This window comes from Cavia porcellus, unplaced genomic scaffold (genome assembly GCF_034190915.1).
Source record: "Cavia porcellus strain 051 isolate PalLab524CR breed Dunkin Hartley unplaced genomic scaffold, mCavPor4.1 scaffold_2, whole genome shotgun sequence".
Taxonomy (NCBI): Eukaryota; Metazoa; Chordata; class Mammalia; order Rodentia; family Caviidae; genus Cavia; species Cavia porcellus.
In genome coordinates this window covers 79,284,328-79,305,703 of record NW_026947485.1, presented here as the reverse complement: position 1 = coordinate 79,305,703, position 21,376 = coordinate 79,284,328, and the positions used below count along the sequence as shown (strand labels likewise).

General features: G+C 43.9%; 1 protein-coding gene across 1 annotated transcript in view; it reads right to left on the bottom strand.

Moving 5' to 3' along the window:
- Sorcs3 (sortilin related VPS10 domain containing receptor 3) overlaps nt 1-21,376 on the bottom strand; it is a 591,788-nt gene that overhangs the window by 124,676 nt on the left and 445,736 nt on the right. Inside the window, exons 8-9 of the mRNA XM_063244673.1 lie at nt 13,793-13,882; nt 5,280-5,459 (exon numbers count right to left, since the gene is read on the bottom strand). Coding sequence (XP_063100743.1) covers nt 5,280-5,459; nt 13,793-13,882 — 270 coding nt within the window. The remainder of the gene's footprint in view (nt 1-5,279; nt 5,460-13,792; nt 13,883-21,376) is intronic.

Sequence of the window (21,376 nt, the reverse complement as noted above, 5' to 3'; positions counted from 1 at the left end):
ATATTTTAGACACTTCATTTGAGTAACAGATATTATTATGTTCCATTATTTTTATTTTTTATTTTTTTGAACATGGGTAATAAAATTTAAAAGCATACAGATAACTCACATTACATAATCAGCGTGTTTGACAGTGCTGGGGGAAATAGTACTAGGAAGCTGTTGTCATTATCAGCAGTTAGAAGGTGAATACTTCCTATGTAAGAAAACATTCATGAAAATTCATCACAACAGCAACCAAGAGCATGTTCCCATAGCATAACTGTTGGTGTTGGAAAGAATATCTGTTCTTTGACGCCTCAGTGGAGAGTAAGGAACAACATAGTCTATTTTTAAGGGTGTGGGGAAAAACCCACAATAAAGTTCTGTGAGGAAAACAGACTGTGGTAGGAATGTGTGAGTACATACAAGGCACAACTTCCACTGGCAACATCAGCCCTGCTCAGAAGGAGCAGCTTCCGTTATGACTGTGTCCTGGTGGCCCCCCAAAACCTCATGCACTCACAGGTGGGGCTTTTCAGAGGTGGCAGGACCTAGGGTGCATGATGCTGGGATGAAGAACCTATGGTTTCTAAGTTACTCCACTGATTGGTTAGGCACAGATCTAAGAGTGGATGATGGGAAGGCTACTCTGGGCCTGAGTGCCACCCACCTTAATGGCCTGTAACCTGGACAGAATACAAGGGAGAGAAAGACGGCTGCTGGAGTCACTTGTCGCTTGCCGCTTTGCTGTTTTGCTGCTTTGCCACCTTCTGCCTGCCATAAACTGCTTCTCCTCTGTGATCCCCTCTGTTGTGCCATCCTGCCTTGGAGCCAGGTAATTATGGATTGAAACCTCTACAAACTGTGAGCTAAATAAACGTTTCCTTTTGGGTATTTTGTCTCAGCAATGAAAAAAGTAGCTAAGATAGTTTCTGACACTTTAAAGAAGAGATGGCTTATTATTTGGCTCTCAAGGGTTATTTTTCCCTTAATCATGTAATTTCGGTATTATATTTCTAAGTAGGGATTAGAGCATGAACAAGGAAGAGAATATCTCTACAGCTGGATTCCACTCCAACAGAGTAGACAGAAATTGCCTCATTAGATTTGGGGGAGTGGCCTGGAATGATTACTCCATTCTACAAGGAATCTTTGTGGTAAGATTGATTCCCTAATAAGGTTTTGCTTTTCTTGTCTCCTCCCCATTGTCAAAAACAGACTTGAGAATCCATGAGGAAGATGGTGTGGGGTGGGATACCAAGAGTGTTAGGAGGCCAAGATCGACCCAAACCACCTGGCTCCTGACAATTACAGATCCACTCACCTTTCAGACGCAGATATGTTGTTTCCCGATTACATTATGATGTTACAAATTGTTCCGTAACAAGGGACTCTATTATACTTTCAAACATTATTTGCTGAGTATGTAAATGTGAGAAAATAAAGAGAAATAATAAGTACGTGCTCAGTTGTTCACTCAAGCTCTTGACCAGCGTCTTTACTATCTTCATCCTCAGTCATTTACAAATGCCATTCTATGAAACAGGCCCTATTCATCTGATGCTGGCTCTCTTCTGCCCATCTCCAGCAGTTCATCCTCTAAGCCAACTGTTATGGATTAAAAACTGGTGGTCAACTTAATGCCAGCTGGATTACATCAGCACGGTGCTGAGCATACATGTTTCACCTGCAGGCATAAATAGAGACATGGAGAGGAGAAGCTATTTTGTTGAGGCATTGAGGCATTGTGAGTTCTCCTATGAGTTGCTGTTTGAGCTGTTGGTTCTCCTGGAGAAACTCTGGTCCTCACATCGAGCATTGCTTTCTGGCTCCGGAGGGAAAACGTGTGCCCCTTGGTCTCCAGGATGAACTCATCACACTGGCTTCCTGGCATGTACTTGACTGTCCTTGTCATTGGAGGAGCTCGGAGCCTCTGTGTTGCTGAGGATGGCTGTGGTGCTTTTCAAGACAGTCCTGGTCTTTGTCGTGAGTGTGGCTTCTTGGCACCAGCGTAGAACCCTCATCCCACTAGCACAGATCCTTCACCCCGCTGGCATGGACTTTCTGGCTTCCACCACTGAGCTTTGGGCCTTTCCAGCATGAATCCGTAAAAGGGATTGATGTCAGTCCTTCTTGTGGGCTCTGGATCTCCAGTTGGACTCGTGGGAGGCATTGTCATAAGCTCTGAGTTTTCATCTGGACTCATGTGGGACATTGCTGTGGGATTTAGGCCCTTGAATACATATTCTATGTCTCTGGTGCTACAGATAGATTTTTTGCATTTTCTTGTGTTAACTCTGGGTGACCATCACAAAAATAACATTATAAACTATATATCCTGATTCTAATTGTTCTGTGTGCAACCCCTGACTATAACACCAGCCCATCTGTAAACTTCTCCAAATTCCTCAACTTGGAATCACTGTTTTCCATTCTCACAACACAGCAAAATTGCTTCTCTAAAAGAATTTAGGCCCTGATGTGTAAGCACAGTAGGATCACTTATATCCTTTCAGTAGATTGGAAATCTCACCCACCAGTTCTTTTTCACCAAACAAAATACACTCAGTGAAAGTATTAATTTAGCTGAACCAAATGCAAAAACCTCCTGATTTTCCCAGCTGTGTTACTCAAGGGCACGTTGAACCCAGAAAAATTGTAGTCTCTTTTGCTAACTGGCCATATGGCACAGAATTTCAGTTTGTACAAAAGCTCCAGTAAAGAAGGTTAAATTCTAATGACCCATAGAGACCAATTAAATTGAGCTGTATCTCCAAACCATAGAAGGTATCTCCAGGTGCAAAACAGCGCTACTTCCCGCAAATCCTCAGTATGTTCATGGTCACAAATATATGCACTTGTCATTAAATGATCTCTGGAATCTGAAATCCAACTATGGATCCAGCCCTCCTTCTTATCCTGACCAATACCCTATTCTATTCAGTTAGAATGACGAGTTCACTACATCAGAAATCTACACCACCTGTCCAGTTCCTGGCTCAGGGCATTCCTAACATTTTGGACACCTCTCGCTTCTTCACTTGGTGCTCCGTGTTTTAAAAGAACTGATAAGTTCACAAACTTTGAGAAAAAGAATACGGCATGCTCAGTTCTTACCAGCCTTTCTTGTTTTAGGGGCCTTCCAACTAATTGTATATTCTGTACTTCAGTGTTGTGCAGTTACAGGAAAAAGCTTCTATAGGTGAACGTCTGCTTTACCATTTCTGCTTGTGTGAAGTGAATGATTCCAATTCTGAGCCACAAGATTAGGAATGCAATTCCTCCTATCTAAATCTAAAGTGATAGAGTTGAGTTTGATCTCTATGTGTCTCATTGTTTTCCTCTGTCTCATTTAGTTTCAGTTTGGGGCAGGTAAAAAAAAATAGCTTTGTTTATTGACCTTTGCAGAACCAACAACCTGGACTGCAAGATCCCCACAGACAAGAATCACATACTTCTACTGACTTCCTCATGAGCTTGAACTCAAAGTCCAGACGAGTCCAATTTCGGCAAAACTCAATGGAGAAGCAGCTCACAGAGCTGTCTTTGAAGAGGTTGGCCAGCTTGGTAGATCCTGCTTCTCTATAAATGCAATCATGGCATGCATTTTCCCCCCAACAAGACTGAAAATTTAAGACCAACTTCAGCAAGAAAAAGTATTATGTATCTGAGCACATCCTTCATATTGATTCATGCCTCACTTCATATCACAGTGTTTCAAGGTTCTAAATGACCAAGGAATTTCAGGCACCCTTTCTAAGACAAGGAACAGCACAGAGGAAAATCTGCTCTCTGCATCAATCAACAAGCTTACAGAGACAGAGGTTTCTTGACTTCTTGACTGTAAGGTCATGTGTAGCAGAGGTGATGATCTCCTATTTGGGTCTTATCACAGGACCATGGATATGCCGCTTACATCTATACCTTCACTTGGGCTAACAACAATGACCTCAGTCTTGGCAACATTCATCGAAACCCTCCCCATGGCGTAACTTGTTGCTAGTAACAATGGTATATTTCTGCATCCTGGCACAAAACTATTTATATTCCTTAGTCATTGCTACCATTCTTCACAACTCTAGAGAAAAATTGGGACATTTCCTGAGGTGAACTTTGTTGTTAAAGGAAATCACTTTTTCATGTGTCAGTTGTGTCGTATGAAATCTGGGTGTTTCTACTGATTTTATTCTTCTACCCAGTGGCATTCCTTCCTTTTGTTTTGGAATGTACCTCCATTCATGTCATGTCTTTTTGTTACCATTCCAATACCTAAGAGAATGACTGTGATCTTAACTACTTCTACCACTCTTAGTAACCCAGTAGCCAACGGAGCTAATAGTGCTGGGATTTTGGATCTTTGCTAAGCACTACTAAGGACACCCTGTAAAGCAGAAACCCTCACAATAGCCCCTCTACATCTCTCACTCTGTAGACAGGAAAACCCATAAGGGAATCATTCAGCTGGGCCATCTGAGGCCACTGCTCACAAGAATCAATTGTCCTCCCAGGAATGATTTTAGTCCTTGAAACCGGTGTGGATTTGATTGCCAGCCCTGGGTTAAAGACACACTTTCTTTCCTTGTGTCAATCTGCTATCAGTTCCCTCACTGTGCCCAGGACTGTCAAGTGTTGTACACTGTCATTCAGGCATTAAAAACACCACATCTTGGGGTCACTAGAAACCAGTTTTTTAAATTCTAGTTCCTGTATGAAATCACTTAGTTCCATGAAAGTGATTATTCTTTAACTTAAAGAAATAAATCCAAAAGCAGACAAAAACATATCCATGTAAGTGACACTCTCACATCAAGGCATTTCTTCATATTCCACACCTGGTGTTTGGTGGCATTTGCTGGCATGTTGCCAGTAATAGTTGCCTTTTTTCCTGTAAAATGTATCCATAAAGTTAATTTTCCAAATATCTTAATAATATAAATATTACCATTCCAGGACCTCCAGCCCATAAGAAGGGGTGTAGAGTTTTAAAACCCACCGGTTTCAAGGTCCCGGATTTTCATTTCTGGTTTGAATTAATGCTTATACATACAAGAACACCAACTCTATGGAGGCAGCCATCACACTAGATACTTTAGCTTGATCATCCCTCACTTCACAAGCATCTCATTATTTTTTCTCTACTATTCTGAAATTAGTGCAGTTATGTCCTTTTTCTTAAGTCACAACTACCACATGGTACCAGTAGTATCTAAATTCAAGACTCCAATACCTGTGCTTACACCACTAAAACAGAAGAAAAAGAGGGGCCCATCCAGGGGAGGGACCTTTGGGCTCCGTACCTCATACAGTTCAATGATGATGTTGCCCAGGAGGCCTCGGCTGCACTTAATGTTCTCCATGGCCAGCGTGAAGTAGATGCCGCGGGTGTCTGAGATGTAGAGGTTGTATGTGTCGTTCTGGTTCCACTCTTGCACGGCTGCAAACACCTGGTTCTCATCCGTGCTGATGATGTGCATGTCCTGTAAGGAGACAGAAGTGCTGTGAGGCAGCAGCTCTCCATCCCGCCCTGCCCCCTGGGGTCTCGAATAATCACGATGACTCTTGAAATGGGAAAAACATCGGAGCTACAGGCAAGGAGACACCATCTGCGGTCAGTCCTAAGGCTATAAAGGACAAGGTTTATGATTTCTGCTCCTTGCTAAGGAGCTTGACAGGAACATGGGTACTGGGGGCTTTGGAGGGTAGTGCTTTCCCCGGCATCCGCTTTCATTTTTTATTTTTGTTTCTGAAAATTAGTGTTAAGTGCTAACATGTCTTGCTAGAGGAAGCTCACACATGCAAAGAAGACAAGTCCTAGCTTTCTTCTGAGCTTAACTTTTGTTTTCCAATATTGTAGTGCAGTGGTTCACACATTTTTCCTTATAGCCTCCAGTTCCAGCCACAGCCAATGGGTCAGGCTCTAGATTCCCTTCCCTGCTTCAACCGCAGTGATCCCCATGTGGATCTGCATTATGTCCACAGTTCTCTGTCATATTTTAGAAGTAAAAACTGAGGGATAATCTGCTGCATATACATTTATCTTATATTTGAACATCACTGATATAAAAGACACCCACTAAAAAAAAGGCACTGTCATGTCAACTGTGTGACTGTTGAGTTGTATTAATTTCTTCCCCTTCAAGGTGAAAAAGATGATGCTCAACATTTGGATGCTTTTTAAGCCATATTAATGTCTTTTTTCAAATAGAAATTAAAATAATTCTGCAGTGAAGATAGCATGACTATCTTTGTTTTACTGAAGAACAAACTAGGGCATATGGACTTTTGCTTTTGATTACATGGTTTATAGATGGAAGAGCTGGGTTTCAAGCCTCTAGGATTTGACTCTAGCATAGTGGTTAGCTTCTTACCTTTGGAAATACAGCCTCTGAATCAGGGATTTCAAACAGATGACCATAGGCTCAACCACGATCCCGGGGCTTTAGTTTGCCCATATTTTGTGTTGACTCCCTGACTCCCTGGTGTTTTAGGTGAAGTCAGAACCACCGGGTTCTCATTTCTGCAGGTCCACATATTATAATTACACACTCACATGACCTGTCTAAGCCCTAAAGTCACTTCAGTTTATAATCTTGGTCTGGGTGATTCCTAAAATAAAATCTTGAAAAGATTTACAAAAGGTGATTTGCATATTTAGGTACTGTACAAAGATGATCAGGAATTCAAGCCCCTAACCTACGGAACTCACACTGTCAGGAGAACATCTTGGCATAAAATTTGTGTATTTTTAAATAAGCAGTTCCATATACCAAAAAGTGGTACCAGAAGGAGAACCACTTTTGTTGCTGTGGAGGAAAACACTGTGACAGATCCCTGAGAATTGTGGCTGACAGTAAGTTAATAATCAGACTGAGTTCTGTCTTTGGTTTATTTGACCAACATTTTCTAGAAATCATTCCAAGTAAAAAGGAGCAGGGATGTCTTTAATGTCAGCACCATAGAGAGCTCCTCTAAAATGACTCATAAAGGAATAATGCCATTTAATTGGGGCAACTGAAAGGGGAGAAGTAGGAAAAAGAAGTCCCAGATGGTTTATTGAAGGTCCGTTGTCACAGAGCCTGTGTACTTGAACTCTCTAAGTCACCTTGGCTAAGACCTCGCTTGTTCATTTGTGCTTACACATCTTGTACAATTACAGGTTCCTGGTGAGCTGCTTGAAAATAGAAAGAAGCCTTCCTCTTAAAAACCACATGGGGAAATCGTGTGGTATTGGCGTAGAAAGAATGCCCAAGAACACAGTAGGAGAGGAAAGAGCAGCTGCAGGAAATACAGATTAAATTCACTTACCCTGTTAAAAATGCAATGGAAATGCCTGGTTTTCCCCAGATGTTTGGGTCATAAAAATGAATGAGCTAAGTTATTTGAGACTAAGCTAATGTAAAAGCAATGGAAATAAACAACTTAAAACACCAGGCCATGGTCAAAATTAGAGGCATCCAGGTTTGCTGTGAGTGCGCATTTGGTAAACACTGTTCTGGGCTGAGTCACCTGTGGAACAGTATCTAGGCTTCAGGATAAGAGGCTGCTCTCTGGTATCCAAGCTTCTAGGGCTTTATCTGCTTGAAAATTCCTTAGCTTTCCAAAGTCACTTAACAATTAACATTATTAAAATTTAAATCCCAAACTATCTTAGTCCTTTTTCAACAATGTGTCCAGGAAGAATAGCAGTATCACTACCTGAAAAAATAACATGGAGATCTCTGCTTGTAACTAAAGCTTTTTGTTTTTCTTTTGTTCTTCTTGTTCTTTTTCTTTCTTTTCTTTATTAAAAGACAGGCTCCCACCATATGTCCTACACTTGATGTGGAAACTTGGGCTCAAGAAGGCCTCAAGCCTCTGCCCTCTAAGTATCTGGGATTACACACATGCACCACCACGCCCAAGTTCATCTGAAGGTCTCAAAAGGATGCATACTCCTCATGGGTCTCCCGGCTTGAGATGATGATCCAGCATGTGTGATGTGGAGTCTTAGATTTTACCATCTGCATAAGCCCTCCAAATGATTCCAGGTATAGCTAAACCTTGTGGAACCACCTTTGAAAAACCCTGAACTCCATAATCCCTTTCTAAATAGGATTTATGGTTAAACAGAGGTCAGCCAATAACAGCTACAATATTTAGCTTGCAAAAATAAATGAAGTGCATAAAGAAAGTTGGCTCAACAGGGTTTGAAGCAGTAATGAAGTTCTTTCTTGACTCTAGCTACTTGAATCTACCTCTAAGGCCTATGGCTCCTTCTTCCTCAGTGGTCTTAATAACAGAGAGAGATCATCTGGTGATAAAGGTGAAATCAAAGGAGGAAAAATGCAGGGAGCACATTCAGATTGAGATTTTATAAAACATTGTATTTTAAAAACATAAAATAAATCAAGTAAGTGTTTTTATGGGGAAAGCAATGATAAATAACACCTTCTTCTACCCTGCCAATGATAATTCAAGAGACTATCAGCTGCTTTGTAAAAGCTCCAACCTGTGGCTTCCTAGAAGGACAGTGGTGAAAATGTTTCCACATTCTTGAAATATTTTCTTATCATCTGGGCTTACTATAGATTAATTCATTGTATAATTCCCTTGATTATTAAGCATTTTCTATGTGCCAAATGCTACATCAAAGAAATGAGAAACAAAGTAGAACCCACTCTCAAAAAGATGCCCAATGGGGAGACATTACATATCTGCTGGCCTTTCTCAGCTCTGACCTAGTACACACTAGAGGCATTAATGTGGTGAGTGAAATGCAGAGGTTTACTAGGAAGATAGAAGGTGCAGCTTACAAGAATGTGAATGTGTGGAGCTCAGAACAGCCCAAAAGCAGTTCTGTTCTGCAGGGAGTGAAGACACAGAGGGGCGGGTCCCATCACATGAGTTCTGGGGGCACCTAACCTTTTCTCCCAAGGTAGAACAATTTCTCTTACGTATTAAGTAAGAGAAAGGTATGCTCAGTGTTGCTCCATGCAGAGGTTTGGTTGGAGAGGATTCAGCTCTTCAGATGATCTTTTTCATTGTAGAACCAGTGTGAAGAGTGGATTTGAGCGGGCAATGTTAAACACAAGTGAGGAAAGCTTACAGGGTTACTGCCCTAGTCCAGGTAATAGTGCCTGAAGGGTGGAACTAAGGAAATGGGTCCTTCATGAGACTCCTGTGAAAGGCACTGATGAGATGTTAAAGGGTAAATTATACTGGGGGATCCGCAGAAGGGTGTACATATCTACAATGCTTGGGAGACTTGACTTACACAGCTTGCTGTTCTGTCTACACCAGGCATGCCTGTCACAGTTAAGTAATCACTTGTGCAATTATTTACTTGATGTCTTCCCTCTCTCATTGGTCTATGAGACTCTAGAGGCGAGAAAACTGTCTCCCTTATCATTTTATCTCTAGTATTCACAGAGTAGCTGGCTCATCGTAGACATAGAACAAAAGCTTACAGAATAAATAATGGAGCAGGGACACTAAGAGGAGAGACAGATCAGGTACAAGGAACACAGGTTGGAGGCTAGGAGTCAGTTGTAGGCTAGTGACATAGGAGGGGTTTTTTTGTTTTTATTTTAAGATTCCAGTTTCCTCCAAATAAGCAGTTAGGTATGTGGAGAGTACATGGAGAGAAGCAGGCTGTGGATTGGATGTAGCATTTACCTGTGTGAGAAATAGGACTCTCACCAGAGAATATGTGAGTGCAAGAATTTAGGAACACCTGTACTTAACGAGTAGTCAGAGGGAGGGCATTCGAAAAGGAAACACTAATGAAATGCTGCCAAAGGGAAGAGGATCCAGGATGGATTTCTCAGTTTTGTGTCACATGCTCCAGAGAGATGAGCACAGTGCAGAAATGCCCCTTAGGTTTGGGAGGCAGGTGGCCACTGGTAGCAATGGCTTAGAGGATTGTTTTGGGAAATAGAAGCCAGGTGGGTGGGAGGGTAGAGGGTGGCTAGTACCAGCTTGAAGAGTGAACAGGAAGTGAGAAAAGGTTTTTCAAGGAGTGTGCAATACAGCACAGAAGGATGTGTCAGTATTTGTGGAAGTGTAAAATCAAAAGTCACCATGATGGTAATAAATTGTCTAAGCCCTATTGCTCTCTTCTCTCCTTTATCATTAAAAGTAGGAAACAATACATTCTACTGTCAAATATCGACAGTCTACTAAGACTTAGGTAAGAGAAGATGACTGCAGGAGAATACCCTGCCAATCACATCTGTGAGCACCTCAGAAGGAAGGTGGGGAAAGAATTGCTTTTGTTGGAAAAAGTACAATAAACCTAGAAAGAACTTGGAGAGGGAGTGGTGTGCAGGGTGCATGATGGAAGAACTGACTGAAGAGGATGTCATTTTCTTTGGGTTCAAGTGACTCTCAGAAGGGCTGTTAAGGGAGATTGCTCTCTTTTCACTGTTTGTTTAAGCCTTCAGGACTTTCAAAAGCTCAAGCATGAGGCAAAGTTCAGAGGCCAAGGGTAAGAGAAAAGCCAAACTTACTTAAAGTCAAGCCAAATTCTCAGGCATTTGATCCAGATTAGCCACGAGGACAGCTCTGCCTATCATTTGTGAGACAAGCAGTGAGAATCTGGTCTTGTTACAGGTAAACCACGCAGACATGTGAGTTCATGATGGGAGTGGCTCTTTGCGGGTAGTCGCTTTCAGCAAGCAATTTCCAGCAATAGGAAATTCCCTACCCTCCGCTGTTTTCCAGCGGCACTGGGCTCTGTCAAAGTTCAACACACTAACAGCCTGAACCCTTGCAGCAAACAACAAGCAAAAAGCTATGTTTTCCTCCCATAGAATGATTAGCAGAGTAGTAAGCTAACAATAAACCCAGACACTGAATGACAGAAGTGGGTACCACTCAGAGTGGCAAAGTGAAAGTCTTAAGCAATATTGAGTCCAGACCCTGCTGAGAGGTGATCCCATCATGAACAGAGAGCTCCACACCAGGCAGGTTGAGAGCATTGTGATTACTCCCAAGGTCACAACCATCCCTTAGCTTTATTGAGCATTTCAGCAGGCCGTTCCATGAATGCTCAGACTTTGTCATGGTGCTTTAATCCCCACTTCACAGACCTGAGTTCATGGATAGGTAAGTGGTAGAGCTGGAACCGAAGCCCAGGGTATCTACTCAGAAGCTTAAGTGCTTTTCTCAGGGCCGCCATTGGTCCCTGTCACCTGTCACCACTCCCTCCCCAGGACTATGCTTTTTATGCTTGTGAACTGAAGGCAGTGCCACCCCGATGCCCAGGTATGGTTACAGAGGGCTCAACACAAAGCTGCTGCTCATTATGAAGGACACTCACTTCCCTCTCTGCAAAGTACTCCAAATCACATAGCACGCGCCCTGAACAGAGAAGCCTGGAGCTGAGGACAGAAGTGATGGTGAGCTTTTCCATACGTTTGTTTCTAAGCGAGACACCTAACAGCAGCCACCGTGCTACATGGAATAGCAGCAGCGTGTCTAAATGCCATTCCCATTTTTAAACAAGGGACAAACCCAAGCTCCTTCTACCCAACACTTGCACCTCAGCAGCCTCGACTATCAAAATCTGGGCCAACACCAGCTAATAAAGGGGATCGATAGCTACCCAGCTATTTTCCCAGCAGCCCTCATATTAATGAGAAGTTGCTCTGGATAAAGTACTCAAAAGGGGGTGCCTGGGTGGGATGACACCCCCCACAATGCACAGCCGTGGGGTTGATAATCAGTGATGGAGCACTCCAGGGCGGTAATCAATTCCCGAACTCATTTATCCTCACACACAGCCACATACCCCAGGGGAGCGAGTTGTTTGTTTTCCTAAGAAGGCTAAAAATATATAAAATATGCCCACGTACAGAGGCAAAATGAACCTACACCGTGAGATGCCTTGGAAAGCCCCTGAAACTCATTTCTTAGGCCAATGTGAGGAGGCCTTAGGTTACTGGGAGGATGGGTTATCTTTAGGGAAAGTATGACTCCGAACTTTCCCTTTATAATTTTCTCCAGGCAGATATATACTTTTCCTGTTTTAGCTGAGCATATTTGGCGGGCGTATTTGACAACGATAATTTTTTACAATGGTTCCATGAAAGACAATGATAGGGAAGGAAGAGAAAAGCAGAGATTGGCTCTCATGGCCCCCATGCTTCTTACTATGAGTCCTACCTGCATCATGAGCTCCTCTACCTCTCTCTGCAGCCCAGTCTCTCAAGATGGCTTTTCAGTTGGGTAAATGAACCATGCTCTCTCTTAAAATAGGACCTGCCCAGGCATGGTTGGGCCTATGTATCTATACGTATCACATGAATGGATTCAAATACCTGTGGATCCAAAGTGTAGACAGAACTGTAGATGTATTCAATGGACTTGACTTGACCTTCTTCTTGTCATTCTCTACCCAATACAGTCCAACACCTCTTTCCATAGTGTTCATATTAGAGTAGCAGTTGGGAGGTGATCTACACTATGCAGAAGGAATGTGTAGATCACATAGAAGTATTGCACTGTGTTACATGAATGACTCAAGCATCCATAGACCTGGGCATTCATTCCTAGGGTGCTGTACACCCCTCCTCCGATTTACCAAGGAGCCGCAGCATCCCCAATCAGCTTCCTTCCCCACCCTTGCTTGCAGGGTTAACTCCTTGCCTTTTTATTCCAGTTCATTAAATTTCAATAACATTCTCTGTATCTACAGTAGTTTATTTAGCAACTACCTTCCCTACCAGACTATAAGCTTCAGGAAGGCAGCAACCTATTGTGCCTTACTCACTCCTCTATCCATAGAATTTAGTTCAATGCTGGTATACAGTACCTCCTTAAGTGGAGGACAGACTAGATCGAAGGTTATGTTAAAGAGGGAATGAACACACAAACCAGGGAATGAGTGTGTACATGCATAAAAAGCTGAAAGAATAAAAACTCCAGAGGATGGAAAATTACCCACGGTCTTATTTCCTGATCATTTAGTCTCTGCACACATTTAGCCCCTCACAATGCGTTTCTTACCATCAGCTCAGAGGCCCAGGTCTTTGCCACCTGACACTTGATATGTGCCTCAACTTCTCTGTAGCCTGAGTGACAGCCACTCATCCTATCCTGTTCATGCTGCAGTCATAAGCTCTGTCTCCCAAAGCCTATGGCCACTAGGAATTGTGTCCACACAACAAGTTTTATAGTGTTCCAACAGAGAAGATAAAATGTCACCACATGATATGTGGTTTCAGGAAACCACCCCATTTTAACTACAGTAGTAGAAAAGAGGGGAAACATAAACAGTGTGTTTATATTTACCTTTAAAATAAGGAAGCGTAGGGAAAAGCAAAGCTGCCAGGCTTACCTGTGCACATCTGAGTATATGCAGGAAGCATCTACGTTCCTGCCTGAACTCAATGTTCTATTTGGTAAGAATGAAGAGGGTAGGGAAGGGGCCAAAAATAAATTAAGATTTGCAGTGTACACATCCCAGGTCCCCTTGATGAAAGTATCATCATTGATTGCCAACACATGCTAGTAAAAATGATATTAAACAAAAAAGGACTTTGCAAAGGGAGGGGTCTCAGACCAGATTTCGAAGCCAACGCTCTGCTCACTACCACCCCTGGGAAAGGACCCAAGGCCACAACACATGTTTGAGGGCCTGTCGGAAGGGGAACACAGAACCCAGGATCAACAACAAGAGCGGTGGCCAAACTACTCCAAAGTTGGTCAGGCTGAGTACCAGGAGTCTCCCAACCATGTCAGGCCTCCCTCCATGCACCGCGGCAGCTGGCCCAGCCCTCAGTTTGTCAGGCAGGGCTCAGGACAGTGAGTGGTTCAAGCCAAGCAATACCTTCGGCAGGGAGTACTTGGGCAGCTTTATCTGAGCGAAGGCTTCTCTTCGATAGGACACATAGTAGCTGGCTCTTCCGCCTGTTGTGACCTAGATTGTGGGAGAAACATAAAGAAATTACATGGGACCACGGGCTGTGGGCAGGTTGTGAAGTCCCAGCCTCTCTACCAACAGCCACCCTAGGTCTGTGGTTACCTTTCAGAGAATGTCCCCTGGCTGGCTTTGAGGTTCTGATCCCACAAAACCCGAGTTTCTATAAAATCCGTGGTGCTGACACAGGTGGGGGTGTGACACCCTTCCCACTGGCTGAGGTTACCTGTCTGTGCATGAACTGATTTCTGCATTTTATCACTGCTCTGCACATGCACATACCTAATAAGTGTTTGCAGCCACCAACAGAGACCACAGACACAGACGGCACCTATGATCTGCCTATTTTTAAGAATTTGTTAATCTACCACAACCCTGACACAATTCTCCAAGTATGTTTTCTGTATCTAAATAATTACTATTGCTCAAAAGTCTCATTATGTTGAAATTGAACTCCAGCTCCCACCTCCTCATATTTATAAAGCCATGTATGGAGCAGACATTTACTGATTCTTTCCATGTACGTGTTGCTTAAAGCAATCAGATGCTAGAGAAAAGGCTCTGGATTTGAAATTCACAAGTCCTGGGTTTGAGTCACAGCTCTGCTGTCTTCTAGCTGGGGGTGCAGGAGAGGGGTGACAGGGACAAACCCTTTAATCTCACTTTGGAAGCAGTGGGGTACTCCTTAGGGGACTTGAGACCTACACCAAGAAACAGTGCCCCAGCCTGGCTTACTGCAGTGTTCTTGCCAAAGGGACAGTGACCTGCAGATGGCTGCCCTCAGCCCAGTCACCCTAAGTCAAGGGAAATCAACACCCACAGGAGAAGGGAGCAAGGCCTGTTCAGAGAAAACAGTGGGATAACATTAGCCCCTACGCTGCTGAGCCGAGGAGGCCTGTATTCCAGGCCTGTGTCCTGTCCTCACAGAGGCCCCATGCTGGCATCTGGCCAGGCTTTCCCCTTGGCCCTAAGCTGGCTTTTGTCCACAGCAACTGCTGGGAGCAGAGTGGGTGCCACAGCTCTACGAGAAGTGACCCAGCAGTCTCTCTCCAAGAGAAGTCCTCTCCCATGCACCCTCCTCCTCACTCTGCACAGACCAGAAGCCCACAGAGCAGGTACCCCAAGATGCCAGGCACAGATGTCAGAATCAGCACAAAGCAGAGCTTTGGAAAAATTGGGGTGCAGAAGCTTAGATTGTAAAGCTTGGGAGAGGAGAGACTTCTCTCTAGAAGAGTCTTCTCCCTGACATTCTGCAGTGTCCTAGGGCAGCATCCTATTTTCTCATTAAAGCTGTTATTGTATTGTAATGCTGATTATTTCTATTTTGTAAGGAGTCTGGTTTTGAGGGGGATTCCTTCTTAAAATCAGCTTCAGGTTTTAGCCTTACATGAAAGCATAATCTCTGGATTGAGATGCACGGTCAACATCAGTCATTACATGGTCCTATGTATTTATTTGCTTGATCTGTTTTTATTTTTAAATATCAAATAAACACTTGTTAATGCACCTGCCAATCCAAGAACCAGATTAGCAGTTTTAAAGTTTAATATATATCAAGATCACTATTTAAACTCAGAACGCTGGGTCCAAAGTCTAATTCAACTGAACTGGGTTACAGTTTCGTTTTCTCTTCTACTAAATTCCCAGGTGATGCTGCCGCTGATCTGGGGACCGCACTTTGACCATCATAGCATGAACCCTTCAGCAACAACTAGTGCACACCTCTGCGCTCCTCACTGCCTCACGCCCTGCCTCCTCCCCAGATGTGACTGTTTCTTTGAAGTCTGTGTTTACAATGATGGTAACCGCTTTAAAAACATCACGGTGAAATTCTAAACATAATTAAACCTCATCAATAAAAAATGTACAACTCATCAGCTCTTCATGCATTCACAATGTTTCCCACTTGTCTTTCTAGTTTGTTCTACAATGCTTTTATCACCTACCAGAAGGGATAGATTCCCACCATAAGGTTTTTGATGCCCCAGACTACATCCTTTGGGCACCTGTCATACAATGAAAATTCAGCTCTCCACGCAGAATACCCTGAGACCAAACATGCACTTTGTAAAGCAGATCAGTGTCCTAGAGGACACAGGATACCCTGAATGCTGGTCAGGTAGAAGAAGCTTTCCTCCAAACGACTCCACCATCATCCAAAAGGAACCCGATGACAAAGCTGGACCCCTCACCAGCACTGGCAGGTGCCCCTCAGGTTCCCGAGTCACCAAGGGCTGAAGAACAGGGCCGTATGTTTGCAAGGACAGTCCACCATATGGCCTTGAGACTTCAGCCCAGCCACAGCCATTGCAGCCCTTTACACAAACAGATTCTCTCTCACAATCTGCGGGTATTTATGATTCAGAAGTACACACATTAACTGTGCTTCGGATGTGCAGAGGAAGGGGGTAAGATATGACACAGTCACATGGAGAACAGGGATATGAGAGGTTCTCCAAGCACCATCTAAGTTTCCCCAAGCCATCACCGTGTTTCCTGCACCCTTTCTTTGTCCTGTTTCCATTTACACCTGCTGAGATCCAGTCAGTGCTTTAAACTTCAGTGAGTCTTGTGAGTTCATAGAAGTGTTTTTCCTTTTATTTATTTTTTAATTTTGAAAACGCAAAACAGAAAAAGGATATAAAGAATGCAATCTAAAGTATGTTGTTAGAGCAGCAGAAATAGTCTGGGATAGAAATGGGTTCTGAGAGGTAAGGTATTTATATTTGGTAACAAATACTAAAATGCACAGTTTTGGAACTATACAGCAGTTCCAGTCCTAAGGAAAAGGGCTGGAATCATTCTGGAATAAATGCCAACAAAAGCCTGCATTACCATGAGCAGAACAGCACAGGTGACTTGGGTGAAGGTTCAAAAGAGGGGATCAATATCGAAGGCTTAGAGCTGCTCACCATCTAAGAGGCCCTGAGCTGAATGCTGCTAGGAACGTGCCCTGTGAAACTGGTGCCAATTCGATCTTAGCAAAAAGGAGAGCGAGGCCTCAGAAACCCTTGCTACAAAGTGGCAAAGAATGTTGAATTTCTGTGGGCTACTGCTTCATGGAAAGCAGGATTTGTAAACCAAGAACCCAAATATTTAACCGGAGAAACACCTATACAAAGCTGAGGATGTGGCATGGCGTCCCTTGACTGCTTAGTAAGATGAGACGAGAAAAACAAATCATAGAAAGTTTATAATACAAAAGAAAGAAGCTCAGCTTGGCCATGGCAAGAATCAAAAGTATGTTTGGGAGAGGACATCAAGGTGTGGCTGAGCAAACATTTCATAAGGAGGTCAATAGGAATGAAAGAAGTCAGACAGTGTGAGTCAGGACAAGGAAGGAAGGACCACACAGCATTCAGGGGATCTTCATGCCTGCTGCTGCCATCAAACGCCCGGAGCCCCAGGCCTAGGCACAGAATGGTGTCCAGGTAGGAACTGGAGCTCAGGGATGGCTACTGGCACTCTCTTAAGTCTCTGCATCCCAAACGCAGGCCAGCACTCCCTGCCATGACACAGGTGTGGCTCAGGCCACCTCTCTGGAAGGCACAGGAGCAAAACCTGAAAGCATGCAGCTGGTGCTAGCAGTGCACGTGCACAGAGCACACGGGATGTGGAGGCCCAGTCACTTCCACCTGTGCTTCAAAGGCTGCTGAGAGTCCCAGACCAGGTGGAGAAGTGCAGCAGGTGTGGGGATACAGCAGTGTCCCACCAGGGCAATGCCCAGCAAAGCCACAGGGTTGGAGCCACTCCCAAGATCCCAGAACTATGGAGCCATCAATGGGGAGCTACGGGCACTGGACTACAACTGGGTGAAGTACTGCATGGGATGTGCCTAGAAAAGCTACAAGAGTGGGGTCTTGGGGAGGCTGGGGACTCAACCCTTGCCTAAGTGCACATGCGAGGGGTCAAGGCACCAAAGGTTTTCTCTGGAGCTACAAAGTTAATGTTGTTCCCCTTACCGGCTTTTGAGCTCCCTTGGGATGTGTTATTTCTTTCTTGCATCTACCCATCCTCAAATGGGAATGTCTGCCCCACGGCTGTCCTAGCACCATAGTTCATGTTTGCTTCAGGTGTTTGACTTCAGAAGCTGAAGCTGGAGAAGCTGGGGAGCTCATTGCCCGAAGATGACTCCTGTCTGTTAGTTCCCCTTAACCAGGGACGGTGATGTCCCTCCCTGGGAGTCCAGCACAGAATAAGGGGTCAGCATGTACCGAGCAACTGAATCATAGATCGTTGAAATTCATCAGCTTAGCCCAGGAGACCTGGAGTTCCTCTGGTTTCCTCCACTGCTTCAGGACTAATCGGAGGCCGTAAAGAAGCCGAAGAGACTCCTCTGGGAGCAGAGCCATCCCAGCATCAGGGTGATGCCGGCTGATGTATCTGCTGCCTTTCCGTAATTATTTGTGTGGCTCCCTGGCAACCACACAAGGACGGAATAAAGTTTAGCAACTATTAATCTATTTTGATGAACTTTTCTCTTCCTCACAAGCAAATCTGCCAGCATTGTAAATCCCAGAGATTATTACCACTTTCCCTTTCAGTGACATCTTTTATTTTACATTTGATGAATGTCATCCAATTATTTGCTCTAGGCCCATCCGTCATGCTAAACACAGAATTAGCTGGGTCTTTTCCTTACTAATGACTGGCTCGTTAATCTGATTTTCTGGATTTACATTTTTCAGGTTTAACTGGGCTCCTGGCCAGTGAAAATGATTCCTTTGGACAAATGCACTGGCCATTAAACACATCTCTCTTCAGACTTGTTTCTGCTCGTGCTGTGACCAAGCCTAACCTGAAATATCTTTTTTTGTTTTTTCATTCATCTGTTTTTGGATGATGTTTTGCCCTGGAGAAAAGAAGGAAATATGCCCACAAAGAAACCAAAGGCCTTGAATCATTTCCTGTCTCCCTTGGGTGATTGGAAGCTGAGCATATTTCTACCTTAGGTAAGAAAACACCTGTGAAGCTTTTAAAATTTAAACGTGGAGGTAGGTAACCTGAAAAGAAGGCAAGTAACCGGAGTACCGATTTTACATTGAATACAGTGCTTTCATGATACTATTTACACCCACAAAGTAACCTACCAGCAACACTACTTAGTGGTTTACATTGCTAGTGCCCTAAGGTGTATTATTAATAGCAAATAATATTTCTGGAGCAACGAATATGCCTAGCGCTGTTGTCTTGTACATTTCCATGGAGGTGAGGAGACTGATTTGTAGGGAAGTTAAACAACCTACTCAGAGACAAGCAGCAAATAAAGGGGTGCAGTGAGGTTGCATCTGACTCTCAAAGTGTAAGCTGGTCCCTCAGCTCTGGGAGCTCTGTAAGCCTCTCTGGGGAGAGAAATGGATTCCGTGTCACTCAACAACCAACTTCCCAGCTAATATGCAGTGACAAGGCAGATTTTCCATGTGAGGGCTTTGTCAAGTAGCACGGAGAAATCAATGCTCTGTTGTTGCACGGTAGTGACCGGCCCTGTTGCTGAAATCTGTGACTAAGAAGAGCTGTGATGGACATGAATTTGGCTAAGCCAAGCACTGCCTTCATAGGACAGGACGTTTAGAAGCTTTTCCAGTTAGAGGACCAACAGGGTCCAGTGTGATGGGCACAGTCTGTCTAAGCCAAGAAAAATGCTCCCTTCCTAGGAACATCTCAGTGACTTATCACACAGCCCCTCCGCACTTCCTCCTCCTCACAGACACAAAAGAAAGAGCCGAGCTGTTAGGACGCACAATTAACTTTTCCAATTTCTTTGCTCATTAATTCTGTTCAGATTATTTAAAATAAATCTTGGTGTTGTTAGGACTTTCTTTCCCTCTCCACCTACATAATTCTTTCAAAGATCACATTTCTCTTTTAAGAACAAAGCAAACAGGTTTCTCACTACTGAACCATAAGCATCCCCAAGCTGGGAGCCTACCATTTCATTTATGGAGGGTGGCTGAAGCAAGAGGACCACTGTGACCAGGAGTTCAAGGTCAGCCTGAGCAGCACGGGGAGGCACTGTTCTTTAAAAAAAAAATTAGTTGACAAACAGCCACAGGTCTCCTAAGGAAGGAAGTCACTGCAGCTACTGTGAGCATCAGGCTGGCCCTTGGGGCCTCCGTGTGGAAGGGTAATTGGCGTCTGTCCACCACAGCTCCTTTGCCAGAGCCGTGTGGCTAATGTACAGCACTGTGCATCTGAATCAAAACTGCGGGGCAGCACTTGGAACAACACTGCATCCTATCAGCGAATCAGCCCCTCTGCTAGACTTTAAACACTGTGACTGTTTAGCTGACATCCGTTCATTTCCTATCCTGCAGGTTCTGTGATGATAGCGCAATATGCAGTTTTGTCTCCTTATGTCTAGAGAGGGATTCTATTGTCTAACAAGTGTATACCATGCTGAGGCTGGACTCCTTTGAAAGAGATTCATGTGTAAAATTTTTTATTGGTACCCAAACCAGTAGTCCCAAAATAGCTTCACCAAGAATAGATTTAGGATAAGAGATGGCACTGAAGCCAACAGTGCCGTCTCTCCTTGGTTTGAGGGCGGAGGTAAAAAAAAGCTATGCACTTAATCTGGCAGTGTAGTCATGGGCCAAATAATACTGACAAAGCATCTGCCACCTTCATTAGCCCAGCCAGGGGACTTCTAGGAGCCTTTGGTTTTCACAGTCTGTTAGAAATGTCACCAAGGCAGAGAAACAGAGAAAGGGGGGAGTTGGAAAGCTGTGTAACTAAAGAGTTTATGTCTAGCCCATCCCCATGGCCAGAAAAAATAGCACATCTGACTCCCTGGCCATGCTTCTTTAAATGCAGTGAAAAAAATCATGGTTAAGTTTCCAACCCCATAAACATTTTCAAGGCACACATGTCTCTGATTTTCAAGCACTGCAGCACACTAGTTGGGATACCAGAACTGTATTTGATCTGGCTTCTACCACTTGCTGACTTGGTGACCTGGATAAATAATTTGACCTTTCTGATCTCCTTCAGTGAAAAATAAAGACATGACTACTACCCTACAGGCAAGGGAGCAACAGGACTCAATGCAACAGAGCATAGAAAGTTTGAGCCCTGCAACTGACACACAGTAGGCTACTACAAGTTCCCCTACTCCCAGGGAGCTACAGACAATGATGCCTGCACTGGCCACATCCTGGAAGCCTTAGGAGCTGACCACAGTGGTAGTTTTCATACACTGCCAGGAATAGGAAGCGAGGGGTAGGGCACCAAGATGCTACATATTGCTACTGGCTAGAAAGGGAGGGCTGAAATTCCTCTCTATGCCTTCATAGGGTCACTTCTGGGAAGCAACCACACGTGCAGACCACAAAGCCTAAGTGTTTTTATGCCAGAGATTTATCAAGGCTGACTTCCATGGCTCAGTTTTTATGACTCGAGGAAGGAGAAGCACTTGGGCTGCCTATCTGAATGGAATGGAATCAGATTGCTTGCCATTCCTCCTAGAATTTTTTTTTAAAAAATATTTTGTTTTAC